The following is a 15,016-nucleotide window of genomic DNA, read 5'->3' on the forward strand; positions in this document are numbered from 1 at the left end:
AATATAAATATTTCTTTCTGAAAGACAGCCCCCAAGTGCCTTAAATATATCCAGATTTTTGTAACTGCATACATGCCTTCAGGATGGATAAAGATTATCTTTCAGTTTGGCTGACTCAAGGAAAACAGTGGCATGTCCAAGAACTGAGGAATTCACTGAAATAGTTACATTCTGAAATTTGCCAGTCACAGACTTTGGCATCAAGGGCTTGATCCTGAGTGATGATGAGGAATTATGCAGTTCCTGGGTGGGATTACTGTTGCTGTAACACTAATTCAATTTTTTTGCCTTTCAGAAGATATCTCTTATTTGTTACTAAGATGTGCATAATTACTACCCTTACCAATTTAACATTTACCTTTATCAGGTAATTGCTTTGTCCATGTTATCTATTCTAGAACGCTCCTGCAGATCTTTGTGGGTATTAATGAACTTCCTATGCAGTCTTGTAAGGGCAAAATTGGTGGTGAGGTTCTCCACTGTTTTTTAAAACCAGACTTTGTTAAACTGTTGCTCCAAATCCTACTGTCTGCACTGATCCAAATGCCGTTCCAGGGCCACCACATCTCTCAGATGCTCCTGAAGCACTGATGTAGAAGTGCACTGGACTTGGACAAATATGACAGCAGCAGATTGGGCTCTAGGATGGCTGAAGGAGGTTGAAAACCTCTACAGTGTTGTGAACACTGCTCAATACATTCACTGTGCTTGGTAATTTAAATCTGGGAGTGTCTGGGTAGCAAGTAAATAGGAATGGACAGGTAAGCTCAAAGTGGGTTTTGGAGGGGATGGGAGGCTATTTACATCCATCCAGAGAGCATCTGCTCTGTGCAGCTGATAAATACATACATTAACAGTGGTTCTATATACACAAGAGGGCAAATGGTGATCTGTGATCTGGGGATCTTGGTGTTTTATGCACATGTACAACAGTCAGGACCAGGTGAATTAGTGGTTTTGCCAGTACCTGAGATGTAGCAATAATATTTAGAGAGATGAAAATGTGGAGTCTCAGATCTAAATGTTCTAGTACTTTTTCCACTCTGACTTCTTTATAAAAAAAATCATTTTGCCCCATGAAACTCCTGAACATTTTGGGCTTTCTTTGTCACCCCCTTGTAAGTACAGCACAGTGCACTATCCTTATTGCATGTGTATTGGCAGCTCGGGGATTGTCCTGGTGTTCCCTGTAGGTCATTCACATTCCAGAAATATTTGTCTGAAAGATAATGATTGAAAGATGATTAATTAATATTCCAGAGAGATACCAGGCTTTCTGCAAACATCTTGTACAATGGAACTAAACAGTTAAAATGAAGCAATGGTGATAAAGGAAACTTGAAAGAGGCTTTCTTTCATTTTGTGAAATTACACTTTTACTGCAGCTGACCAACTGAAACCACCTCTGTTTTTCATCTCTCTCACTTAGAGGTGCTGGGAGGGGGGGGTCATTACACTTCATCCAAAAGGCTTCTTGAATAGGAACACGACCATGCAACAGAGTATGTCAATATATCACACTGCTCTGCTGTTTTGAAATACCTGAAAACTGTTATTCCTGACTACAATGTGGAGGAGAAACGGTGTGCAAAGCCACACATACTGCCCCAGCTCCTTGGAGGAGCTCGTTCAGGGACTGTGTAGATCTCTCTGATTCCTAAAAATGAATTTTGTTAGAATGTAAAGCCCTTTGATACCTTCTACTGCATACCAACCTTTCTTCTCCTCATACATGTGCCGCATATGAAACCGGTAAGTCCACTGACAACTTGAATAAAACAAAGAACAGCTTCAATGACACCAATGGCCAGGAGAATAGACAAAAGGACAATATTCCAAAGGATGATATTTTCAGGTTCTTTGCAAATGCTCCATGTTGTCTGGTTGAACAAATAATTGTCTCTGTGAAAGAGAAAAATAATTGGCAATGTATCAGAAAAGAAAAATTTGACAATGCTTTCTGTGTTCTCCAGCATTATATTTTCTGAACTTGATTGCACAAAGTGAGTCTCAAATTCTGCTGTTATTTTTTAAAGGTGGTGACTCTCTTCAGAACTGCCTTTGCAGAGGTGCAATTGATGGCTAGGGAAGAAAGCCACATAGGTACTTTGTTGCATGCAGAAGAAACTCCCTTTTGTTTTATGGCAGTGCTAAATGCAAAAGGGAAAGGTCCCTAATGATTTTAAAATGTTTCTCTGTATTCTCTGTTCCTGCTGCAATAGCTCAGCTCAGTCCATTTGTCGTCTCTAGCTCTGGTTTGAAGAGTGTGGTTGCCAAGGTTAAATTTAAAGAGTTAGAAAAGATTGTTGCTTTGCTTTTCTGAATTAGGTAGAGTAGACTCAATTCATGATAATGTAACAGGTCAACGTGGCATACTTAGCCAAAATTTCCTTTTGACTCCAGTGAGAGTCACTGCTCAGCAGCCTTTTGAAAGCATGATGCAATTTGCACAAGGATTGCTAAGAAGAACAACAAGAAACTTGGCCAGTTTGCCCAAAGATAGTCCTTGGTCCAGTTGATGGTAGCTAGAACACACAGGTTTAGAGAAATATGAAATTGTTTGTAGACTGAGTGGACCATCAGTTCACTTTGAAAAAAATCAAATTTGCTATAAAAAATAGGGAGAAATTAGGGAAAGCAAAGCTGGGAAAGCCTATGAGTCATACTCACTCCAGACTGTCGTTCCTGAAAGGGTAGAGATATTCTCCATCACCTGTGTCGCACAGAGGGCCACCAATCAGTCCCAGTGAAGAAATGACTGCACAGTATGCTCCTCCTGCAAATCCCAGCACAGCCAGGACCACTGACAGCAGCATCTGAAAAGAAAAAGACCCTCAGGTTCATATGCACAAAGGCATCAAGTAGCATGGAAGTCTTACACCAAATGGGAAGGAAACAATCTTTGTTTCTTACTGTATGCTGAAAATCATAATAATACTATGATATCTGTGGGAATAAAAAATAGTTGACTTTCTCTGATCAGTGCAACCATCCTGCATGTGGAAGGTTTTCTAACTGTATTTGTTTTGCTCTTAACAGAGCAATGTGCTCTTGTGGCCAAGAAGGCCATTCTGGGGTGTATTAGAAGGGGTGTGGTTAGCAGGTCCAGCGAGGTTCTCCTCCCCCTCTACTCTGCCCTGGTGAGGGCACATCTGGAATGTTGTGTCCAGTTCTGGGCTCTTCAATTCAAGAAGGTCAGGGAACTGCTTGAAAGAGTCCAGCGCAGAGCCACAAAAATGATTAAGGAGTGGAACTTCTTCCTTATGAGGAGAGACTGAGGGAGCTGGGGCTCTTCAGCTTGGAGGAGGCTAAGGGGTGACCTCATTGCTGTTTATAAATATGTAAAGGGTCAGTGCTGAGAGGAAGGAGTCTGGCTCTTTTCAGTGATGCCCAATGATAGGACAAGGGGCAATGGGTGGAAGTTGAGGCATAGGAAGTTCCATGGAAACATGAGGAAAATTTTTTTCACTGTGAGGGTGACAGAACACTGGAACAGGCTGCCTAGGGGGGTTGTGAAGACTCCCTCTCTGGAGATATTCAAAACCCACCTTCATGCATTCCTGTGTGACCTGGTCTAGGTGATCCTGTTCTGGCAGGAGGGTTGGACTAGATGATCTTTCAAGGTTCCTTCCAATCCCTAACATTCTGTGATTCTGTGAAAAGTGGGTAAGCCCAGAGCTTCAATTATTCAGAGTTTTATACCTGACCAATCAGTTATGAAAATTCTGCTGGGTCTTCTTTCAAAAAAGCCAATATGAAGCCAGTACTGGCTTTAAATGGTCCACATCAAGTGCCTTGACATTTCCACCTCTTCACCAAGAGTACATTTCTCAGCCCTTGTACCAACAGAAGCTAGCAAGCAACTACTAAACCAGGTATGAAAGCAACAGAAGATGCATTAGTTGCTTTTGCAAAAGAGCCTTTCTTATTGCTGCAACAGTGTGGCAAGTGGTTAACACTGCCCATGTAGCAATGAACCAGCAGTGACTCTGAATTACATGTAGTGCACGTGTATGTTCTACATTGGCACCTCCCACAGAGATGCCACCTTTGCTCTGTTTTGGGGTAGTTTTCTATTCATTAATGGAATGTTTCCAGCTGCTCTTTGTGTACGGAAACAAGAATCTTGGGCAGGTGTTACTGGGATTGTATCTGTGATAGACTAATCTTGTTAAGAGTCCCTGCCTGTGGTTTTTCACAGCCTTGTCAGGTAGTAGAAGACAAATAGAAACTCTGGAGCAGGCTGCTCTCAGAGGCAGAGGAACACCTGGACTGTGGGCAAAGCAGCAAGACTGCCTTGAAGTCAGAGCGGAAGTATGGCCGAGGAAGCACATGGGAAACACTCCCATTTATGACTTGGGTTTGAAGCCAAATACCTCTAGCAACATTTCCCTGTTGCCAGTAACTATCAGTGAGATCTAAGAGCCTACAAGGAAGGATGAAGTCTTCTGCTAATGCCAGCTGCTCCACAGGGTGTTGCATTACTGAGTCAAATGGAAATATCCATTACCCATGTTGCAGATTTGTGACACAGCCTTGAAAACTATTCACTACCCAAACTTGTTCAGGCTGGTGAATGCAGTTTCCAGCTTGCCAGCTGATGATGTTACTGCTTTCCATACAACCTTGCCTGCTGCCACTGTGTGAATTGACTCATTTTGTGTGTCCTTTTGCCTCTAAAGCAATGCCTGAGTTAGAAGTGGTTGAGATTTCTGTCAAGATTGGTTTCATCATAAGTGATTAATAACTCTGGTGGTTTCTTTTTGCAAAGCTGGACACTCCTTTTGTCTTTATCTGCATGTTGGCTTGTACTCTTGCCTCTTGGCTTGTACTTTTGCCTCTTAGCAGTTTCACTGCCAGCGAAATGTAGGTAATTCAGCACATTGTCCCAGAGCAAAGCAGCTCTTGGTCAGAGCTGATGCACTGTCTGTCACTCTAAGATCACCAGCCATGCCTTGTGGTGAGGGCAAGTGACTGATAATGTCCAAAACTCCTGCTTGTGCTGAACCATTTCTCTCCACATATTTTCTCATTTACTTCAACTGTGCCTTCTGCATCTTGGTTGAAGAATCTTAATTATGCTAATTGTACATAATATTTACATAGATAAAGGCTGCTTGTCACTGAAAGGGAAGTCAGAAGCGACTGCAGCTGATGAATCTGTTCTGGGCATTTTCTAGATGCACAGTGGCATTTCCCTGTATTATATGTGCTCTTCTAGACTCTTGTCTGGAGGCTGGTCCTATATTCTACAGAAATCCAACCATTTTATTAACTACTGCATTATCTCAAGCTTTTAGCATTTTTCTGATCCGTACCACCATCATTTAGCACTCTGGGGGGATTTTTTTTTATTTCCATCTTTGTGTCTTAAGTTGCAACAAAAGGTCTAAGCTGGGATGCTTGGGATTTTGAAATTAGTTTCTCACAGTCTTTTGTTGGCCTGTTCTCTACCTCTTGCAAAGGTTTTGCTGACAATTTTTGCTGATGTTTTAAATATCAGCCCTGCTTTTTCCTTCACACAGTTGGATTGTATTTGGTGAACTGATGAAGACTTTTAGCAGTCCTTCTTTGAGCATTCGCATCAGCTGCTTTGGTGAAGTTACCAAGTCCCAGCTTGTGCTGCTCTTTATTGCCCTTGTTCTTGTTTCATGCACAGTTCTTTCTTCTATATTTCTTTCTTCTCTGTTTCTTTCTCCAGAGGTGTTTTGGGGTTTTTTTGGTTATTTGTTGTTGTTGGGGTTTTTTTGGTGTTTGTTTGGGTTGTTGGGTATTTTGTTGCTGTTGTTTTGTGTGTGTGTGTATAATTAATATCCTGTCTGGTTTTCAGATTTGCTTATCTAGGTTTCTTTGTCTGAAAAGCTGCTATAGCTGTTCTTGTTCTACTAGTGCCTCTTAAGGAAGATTTAATGGGAAACACTGAAGTATATTTGCTGATGCAACAACAGAAGCTGTACTTTGGGAAGGCTTTTTTTCCTCACAGTGCCAGTGCAGTGGATGCTTTCAGATGTGTGCATGCTAAGCTGTATGACATGGAATCTTTCTAAAGTTGTTACTGTCCAAAATCATTACTCCATAATGCAAGGACAAGAAGTCACCTGGGCATGTTTGCAAGAAACAATAAAATGGATTAATGAAAAAACTTACTCAATGTAGCACATAATTACTGTGAGAGGGAGAATTCAATAAGGTGAATAAAAGGATGAGATATTTAGTAATTATTATTACTGTTGTTGATACTTTAGGACTATGTCAAAGCTAGGATGAAGTCTGAAACTATTAAACCAGGGATTGCACAAAATATAATAGGATGGAGTCCCTACCCTGAGGAAAATGGTTGCATTCTGACTAAATAATAATTCTGATCAGTATTAATTCTTTAGCCTTTTCCTTTTATCCTATGAAAAGTAATGCTGAGTATTCAGTGTAAATTATAATGTTATACTTAAGGTCCCCAAAGCAGAAAGGGCATCAAACTAACCTTTAGATTACAGAGGCTCCTGAGTAGCTCCAGTGTAGGCTACTTCTCTGCCAGCAGGTAGACGGTGGTGGAAAAGCCACCAAGATCTGGGGACCCCATGTCACGTCCACCCAGACTAACCTTGCAAGGAGCTCTAGTACCTTGGGAACTTGCTACCATTATGCATGTTTGAACTAGTCCCAGGGCTCCTCTCCTTTGCAGTTCCTGGTGATTCACATCTTACCCTGCCTTGGTTATACTGCCCATACACTGAGAGCAGAGCATCTGAGCAAACTTTCTGTGAGTGTCCGTGCATTTTCTTCACTATCCCCAAAGCAAAGTTTCCCTGAGGTTTCTGCTCCTGAGGATGCACATCATCAGCCTTCAGATCTCCCTGCAATATTCACCTTTTTTGGCATGATTGGAAATTACTCTTCCCCAGGGGAAATGGTTGTTTTTGCTGCCATTTGCATCCACTTGCATTTTGCTCATGTCTCCATCTCATCTCTACATCGAGCCACTCTAGAGTGACTTGTAGAGCTCCACTCCTTTACACCTCAAAGAGCTGAACAATTCCCGCAGTCCCAGAAGACAACATTTTCAAAGATACACTTTCCTCATTGGGTTTATTCTCCAGTTTATTCTCCATCAGCTAGCTCTACACAAATTACTTTCTCAGCAGTGTCTGCTGTATTTCTCTATAACAGTGAATAAAGAGGAGGAGGAACAGTTTGTAGGTATACAATCAGTAACGGGGAAGTGCAGACAGGATACCCAGCAACCACATGCTGCTGCTAGGAATGGGTCAGACAGAGAAAGGGAGGTGGAGGGGAATGGAGGAGTGCTGGGGATCTGCAGCTGTGGGCTGCTGGATGGCACTGTTCTACCACCTCCACCCGTGGGCTGGGGGAGTCAGACAATTTGTGGAAGCTTGACTTCTGGCTCTATAATGTTTAGTGCTGGGATAAAAAAATGGAGAAGGGACACCTGAAATACTGTATGAACTGAGTCTGTTTCAGCTGGATTTCCCCTAGAGACTTACCATGTTGAGCAGAGTGTGGGAACACCCAGAGTACATCTGTTTTTCACCACCACTTTCTACATCACTCAAAATCAGGAGAAAGCACCTGCCTCAGGCACGGGGTTTGGGGAGCTCAGACTCACACTCCAGCTCTGCAACTGGACTACTTGGCCATCATTAGCATCCCCTCTGTGCATGTGACATTTGGTAAAATTAATGTAATGACATGTCCCTTGGGATGTACTTGCTGCCATCCTAGCAAGGAATGTTATTTTAGTATTATGAAGAATTGATTAAATAAAACATCTTGAAGAGGCAAAGGTCTTCTCATGGATAAAAGTATTAATTGAAGAGTACAGAAGAGATGTGCTTTATTGTATGAAATCTCTCCTTTCAGGCTGCTTCTGGGAATGATACAGACTGAAAAGACATTCCAAGACAGTTTATTCTTGCTAATAATGATAGCCTCATACAAGTCTGTATGCAGGGCTTGAGGACTAGTGGAGATCAAGCACAACATTTTGCTTTAGAATATTCTTAATCATCACAGGAAAAAGCCTCTCTGGCCTTTTTCTGGATGACAGAGAGCCTGAATTGCATTTGCACAGTGCTTGGGCAAATGTGTGCTAGTGTTCACAGCATGGAAATGAGCCTCCAAGAAGAAGTGTTGGCTTCAGCAGCTCGGATTTTTAATGTGGGCCTGGAAAGTAGGTGACCTATCTGCCCCTACAGAGGTAAGCAAGGATAAACCTATAGAAATGCAATTTGCCATGGAAGGGTATGGAGGAAACAGGACCAGTGGAAGCAGAAGGAACAGGCAGCTGTCAATATTTAGGATTGCCTGGAGCAGGAGGAAATTGAGCCGTGTTTTACTCTATGTAGGGTGAAGTGGAGAGAAGTAGCTTCGTACCCCTCTGCCCTCAGTGTTGTGCCTAAATACTCCAGCACCTGCCCCAGCTGAGTATGTCTCTCATGTCAGTGGCTGCAGTATCATAACATTCTTGCTGGCTAACTGAGCTCTTGGCCCTAACCCAGGGACGCTGTAGATCAAGCTCCTCTTCCTCATCTCCCTGACATGGCTGTGGACAGTGGTGTGGTGGTTTGTCATTCTACATTTCCTCTCGCTGAGCAGCTATGTAAGAGCTATTGTGCAAGCCCTATAGTGCCGTTTCAACACACCGATATCCACTTACCCCACATCTGTTAGCACAGCATCTTGCTCTGCCTGCTCCCAGCATCATGAATGCTGGCAAAATAACCTGTGAAGAAAGCACAAGGTGAGTTAGGGTGCAGTACTTCTAAGTCTAGGACCTAGAGCATCATATTCCTCAAATGCAGATTACCTTCTGCCTCTTCCCTGTGAGTTACACCTGCTTAGATATTGATGCTTGCTGAAGAGTAACCTGGATTACAGCTAGGGCTGACTGACAAGCTTCTGATAGAATAATTTTGATTGCTGGACTTGTGCTGCTTCTTTTCAACAGGGTTTTTGGTTTGTTTGTTTTTGTTTTTCAGGAACAAATATGCCAATTCTGAGAAACTGAATTTCTGCTCTGAAAAGAGGCATGACTAGGGTAAGAATTACACCAGTCCAAATCTTCTGAGCATTCTACTCTGGATTGTAATTGGGGAAATAACCTTAAACTTCCCAAAATACATCTGATTTTGCTTCTTTTTGCTATGCTTCTGAAAACTACGAAATGGACTTCACTCAGCAGGGAACTCCCTGTTTGCATCAGCTTTCTCCGTGGTAATTACCAGGTGGAGCTGGAGTGATACAGTGAAGTCAGCAACTGTCTGTGTCTCAGGTTATAATGCCACCTTACAGAGGCACTCTGGAGATAGGAAAAGCTGGTTTTAGTTTGGTACCTAGAGGGAATGAAAGTTTTTGTGTCTAGTTGTGCAGCCAGAGCACCCCTGCTGCCTGGCCTCTGCCCACTGCTGTTGTGTAGGCAAAAAGCAACACAAGACAATGAGTGTTTGAGAATGTAGGAAATGGTCCCTATGAAGTTAATGAAAACAGGAGAAGTCTTCCAAACAAACAGAAAAGGCAAAAGCTGTAAAAACAGCCTGACTAGTTCTCAGAGGGAAATTGTCCCACAGAGGGCAGTAAGAGCAGGATGTCCATGGTGAATGAAGCCCAGGGAATTATGTGTCTAGTAGGAACATCTCTACAGATTGTGTTATGAAACCTGCTTAGATTTAGAGGCTCCTGAATATTTTCCAGAGAATTTGCTCTCTGTTGCCTTTTATACATATCCCAAAGGCAGCCTCCAGACCCTAAAGATGTTAGGCACTGAGGTTAAAGAGATGTTCCTCTTCCTGGAAACAAATCAGCTCTCAAATAAGGTGGATGGTCCCCAAGGCAGCCTCAGCCCCAGCATTCCACTGTTTGGCACTAAGAAGGTGAGCTAGTACCTCTGCCCATCAAACCAACACTCCCTTTCCTCCAGGGCTGTCTTTCTTTGGAGGTTTCTCTTCTAAGCTTGCGAACACCTTTGTGTCATTTATTAGCCTGGCTCAGGATGAAGGGTTTGTTTGGCAGCTTTCTTTTTTTGCAGTGCCTGATTGTAAACACCTGCCTTTTGACATGGAAATGAGGATTTGCTAGATTTGGCTGTTGTCAGTAAAACGAGGGCTGTGTGTGTGTGACATGACAGTCAGACATTTGGACTTTAGGAAGAAGTCAGACACTTTAGACATCGGGAAGACATTTGTACATTAGAAGTTCTTTACTATGAGAGTGGTGAAACACTGAAAGAGGTTGATCAGGGAGGTGGTGAAGACCCTGTCTCTGGAGAGGTGTGAAGCTTCATGGGGCTCTGAGCAACCTGATCTAGTTAGGGATGTCCCTGCTTACTGCAGGGGAGTTGGACTAGGTGACCTTTAAAGGTCCCTTCCAACTCAGTGCATTCCACAATTCTATTTTCCCAGTTGCATCACATAAGCTTTCCATCAGGAAAGATTTTACTATGACACATGGAGCCAGGCTTCCTCTCTATGCCTTGAACTTTTGAAATAAGGAAACTGAGAGGGTTTTTTGTGCCATATGAATTTCTATTGGAGAAGCAGCAGAGAAGGAGGAAAGAATGGGGCCAGTCACTCAGCGGAAGAGTGTGCTGACAATCTAGGTATTAGTCTACAGATGAAGTTCTCAGGTGGAGGCATGTTTTCTGGCTTACAGAGCCAGGCCAGATTTTTATGAAGTTGCTCTCATAGCCCTGACTCTGGAGGCTGTTTTCTGGTTACAAGGAGATTCTCCAAGGCTGGGCAACCTGTTGACATGGTTTTCCTGACTTTCCTCTGGGGATAATCTTGAGTGCCTGGGTGAATGCATTGCAGCCTGGTCTGTCCTCACTGTGGATCAGGCTCCAGTCATGGGGCATTCTGCTCCTTCCATAACTTTCTAGGAGGCCCAGAAGCTAGTTGTCATTTTTCCGTCCTTCAAGCACCTGGAAACCAGAGCTGCTGCTGATGCTGCTGCTTTCTTCCCCCTTCACCTGTGGGCCTTTGTAATGCTATTTTCTGGAAAACATGTACATGCAGCAGCATTGTTTGTGGATCAATAATTACTCCTAATGCTGTGTTTTGAAGGTCAGTGCAAATTTTTCCTCCCCTCTCACTTGCTGTTCTCATTTTTGATGTATGTGGTGCTGGCCACAGGCAAGTCTGTGTGGAAGCCTTAGAAGAAGGCAAGTTTTCAATGAGCTTGTGATGCTCTCATGCCTAGCATCTGCCTTTCCTTTCATTGAAGGCCAATGACTCCTAGGCTTGCAATGATACGACTTTTCCACAGGTCTCTCATGTAGTTCCACTTCTTCCTTTAGGCTTCCTTTCACAAACTCATGCTTATGTTCAAGCTCAGCATTAGTAATAGGACAAAGCAGTAGGCGGAAGAAGCAGCCAGCAAGCAACTGGTGGAGAATAATTTATGGAATGACCTTCTACCATGTTTCTGCTTTGGGAAATATGAGTCTGAGCTATGTGGGTGGATAATTGGAAGAGTGTAAAGAGAGTGGGTTTTCCAATGAACTGGAAAGATCAGTATTCCCAAACATATTTCCTTCTAGTTATGGATACTCACATAAAAGTGATATTTCCTGAGTGGTAGAATGGACAACTTGTCAAGAAAAGAGCACATACAAACCAGATCAAACCCAAAAGGAAGGAGGTGGGTGTGTGGGAGCACAAGGATCATTTGGGATTTAAGGGATTTGCAGCTCCATGTTCTTTGAGTGCTGGCTGGGTCTCTAACAAATAACTACTAAAACTTGTTTCAGGGGTTTTGTTTTGTTGTTGCTTTTTGGGGTTTTTTTGTGTGTGTGTGAATTATGTGATCTTAAAATCAATTAGAAGAGTAATGAAGGGGTGCAGGCAACAATGAAAACTCACCACCTCCAGCATTCCTTTGACTCGTGGAGGATGAACATCCATGTTACCCTTCTCCAAATGAGTCATTCCTACTGCTTCCTCCTGACTTGGAGTCCTGATATTTAGTTCAGGAATACTTTGTATTTCTATGATTAGGGACTTTTCCAGTCTTGAATGTGCTTTCTCGGTCCCATATCCAACTTCATAGTTAACTAAGCTGCTCACATGTTTATGCAAAACACATCTCTATGACTTTTATTAACAGAAGTTTTCTCAGCCTTGAATTTAAAGCAAACCAAAACAACAAAACAAAGAAGGAACAAAACCATGGGATCTGGTAGCAGCACTCCTCTCTTACCAGTATCCCAGCTCCCAGAATGCCATGGAAAAACCAGATCAGATCTGTTATCTCGCTAAGCTGCAGAACTTGTCCATTCGGGAAGTACAGGAGGATGTTGGAGACTATGGCACAGGCTGCCAGTGGGAGCAGGGTGATTCCAATGCACTTAGAACACTTCCTCGTGCACATGGCAACTCTCTGCTGAGGAAATACACAGGGGGGGTTGGGTTATTGCAGTGCAAGGGAACACAGGATTTCAGTAGCTTTCCTTAAAGAAAAAAGAATCAGTTTTGAAGCAAGAAGTGTTTTGGTTAAGGCTTATGCAGATAACTGTGTTCTACAGAGCCTGCTCCTTTCAGGGGCATTATTTAAAACGGAATGATTAAAATACAGAACGTTTAATTGAATTGATTTAAAATTTCCAGGAATAAGCATGTGTTGATATGAAATGAACAGAGAATTTCATTTTAATTGTTAATGGACAATTCTCTCTCCATTGGGAACATCGATAACAAAGCCATGGCTACGCAAATTGATACCCTGGCTGGCACGCTTCATGGTGGGGCTAAGGCCCTGGGTGGAAGGAGAAGTGGATGTATCAAGTTGGGATCACTCCCAGCAAGCTGATTTGAAGTTTCCTACACTGAAGGTCTTGAAGAGCAGGAAGTGATTGCCAGAAATGCCATGGGAATGTTGATCTCCACCTTGGTGCTAGGACACATGAAGGAGCTTCACCAGGACCCCTACTAGATGCATTTTCTTTATTTCAGTCAAAAACACATTCTCAGCAAGTATTAGAGAAACTTTCTTTACTGTTCCCTGTGATGTGCTTGTTCTGCAGGTAAGGATAGATAAGACTGTGGATTAAGGAGATGTTTGACATCCACTCTAAAATATATTTAAAAATAAGAAGCGCATCTAATCCTGCAGCTATTTGGTAAGAGAAGGTCACAAAGCCATCCTGCCTCATTTTCAGAGATCTACCATAATGTGTAAAACAGTAGCTTAATATTTTACACAAGTCAGGTTCTTCTCTTAAAATCAAAAAATCATCTTTTAAAAATCAAAGAATCAAAATAAATGGAACACTGGTTGAAAGGGATCTCTGCAGACCTCCAACCTCCTGCTGAAAGCAGAACTACCATCAATGCTAGGTTGCTGTGTCAGCCATGGCTTTGTGTAGGTAAGCTTTGGAAACCCCCAAGGATGGAGCTACTACCTCCTCTCTGTGTGACCTGTTGCAGGGCTGCCCCAGAAAAAGTCTTTCCTCACGTTCAGCTTGAATCTCCCCATCTGTAAACATGCTACTGCTCCTTGTTATATCCTCTCCCATCACTCCATCACCTTTGTCACTCCCAAGTTTCTTGTAGGCTGCTATTAGATCCCTCTTCACACAAGTGAACAACCACAGCTCATATTGAACCCATGTTGTCATGTATTGCCAAAGAGATCAGTTCAAAAGCAGATCCACAGATATTTCTCCATGGCAGGTTTGAAATTTCAGGCTACTGGGTCAGAGATTATTGACCTTTCACATTGCCATTAACTTTATGGCACAGCTTCCTGTCAATCTTTTATCATGATGTTTTATCAAGCCTTTCAAAGGCATAAAATGCAAAATAGCAATCCATGGGTTTCTGTTCTCAGAGAAAGCTGAGAGTTTATGACAAAGATGGCTTTGCTCTCCTGTGAGCAAGTTGCATAGTGTTAGAGAAGGACAATAATCTGGACACATACCATTTCAGTACACATGCCCGTGTTACTACACATGCACACATGCAGCCATGCACACCTGCTACCTGCAAATAGTTTTTCTAATATCCAAGGGAGTAAACAGTGAAATGTCCCTCGATTTAGTCAAGCTCATACGCTAAGCCTGAAAGTTGTGTGACAGAAGTTGGTGTTGAGAAGGTAGGAGTACAGAAATCGATCAAGGCTGGGTTCCCAAGCAAAAAAAAAAAAAAAAAGATGAAGGTGAAAAGGTGAAAGATAGTATGAAGATATCTGAGACAGCCACAGACAGGCTGAAACTGGCTTCATTAACAGAACAAAGACAACAAAGAGGTGAGGTAGGGCATGAAGGCAGACCAATGTCCTCAGATCTCTGCAACTGAGAGGAAACCCAGAAAAACTTTATGGGAGGCTATATATTGCCATGAGGCAGCTGAAACTGCCAGAGACTTTTCCTGAATTTGCATTTCTATAGCAAAAATTTGCTTTGGTCGCTGTTGCTACAAGTTTAATGAGCACTGCACTTATATGCCTTTTCTTTTGGGCACTTTGCAATCACATTATGCTTTTTAAATCCAGCTTTAAAACAAGTGAACTGTCATTAAACTATTCTAAAAGGGAATATTCTTAACAGAGATGCTTTTGAGTTTATAGTTTTTATGCATTGTTTATATATTGCTCAAAATTGGGCAGGGAATTTTGCAAGCCTCCAGAAAAAGCTCCATCTCAAACAGATAAAAATCTAAGCAGATTGACAGTGTGCAAACGAAAGATGAAGCAGGGAGGGAGTGAAGGGAAATGGAAAGAACATTGGATACTTCACCTGTCATTATTTCAAATGCCTGATATATTTCCTCTCTCTCTCTCTCTTTTTTAAAAATCTGTCTGCTTTCCTGCCTCATTCCAGCTTTTGCTTTTCCCTGTGTTTGTTCAACCTCACCTACTTCCCCAGAGAGAAGCAAACAAGCACAGGCACAACCTGGCCTCCTTCCATAAAAGCTAAGTCTTGTAGGTGAGTTATAAACTCTCTTCTGTATCTTTTGTACATAGCTGGAGGACTCAGTTCTTGCCTGGTGCAAAGCAACACAGTGTT

At 42.5% G+C, this 15,016-nt stretch overlaps 1 protein-coding gene across 1 annotated transcript; it reads right to left on the bottom strand.

The window, feature by feature from the left end:
* Positions 1-1,198: 1,198 nt before the first annotated feature.
* On the bottom strand, positions 1,199-12,381 carry LOC128972251 (transmembrane 4 L6 family member 1-like). The gene is made up of 5 exons (XM_054388124.1): positions 12,211-12,381; positions 8,675-8,740; positions 2,671-2,816; positions 1,716-1,902; positions 1,199-1,219 (listed from the first exon to the last, which is right to left on the bottom strand). Exons 1-5 carry the CDS (start codon positions 12,379-12,381, stop codon positions 1,199-1,201), a joined length of 591 nt encoding a protein of 196 aa, XP_054244099.1.
* Positions 12,382-15,016: the final 2,635 nt, after the last annotated feature.

This window comes from Indicator indicator, chromosome 1 (assembly GCF_027791375.1).
Source record: "Indicator indicator isolate 239-I01 chromosome 1, UM_Iind_1.1, whole genome shotgun sequence".
NCBI classification, from domain to species: domain Eukaryota; kingdom Metazoa; phylum Chordata; class Aves; order Piciformes; family Indicatoridae; genus Indicator; species Indicator indicator.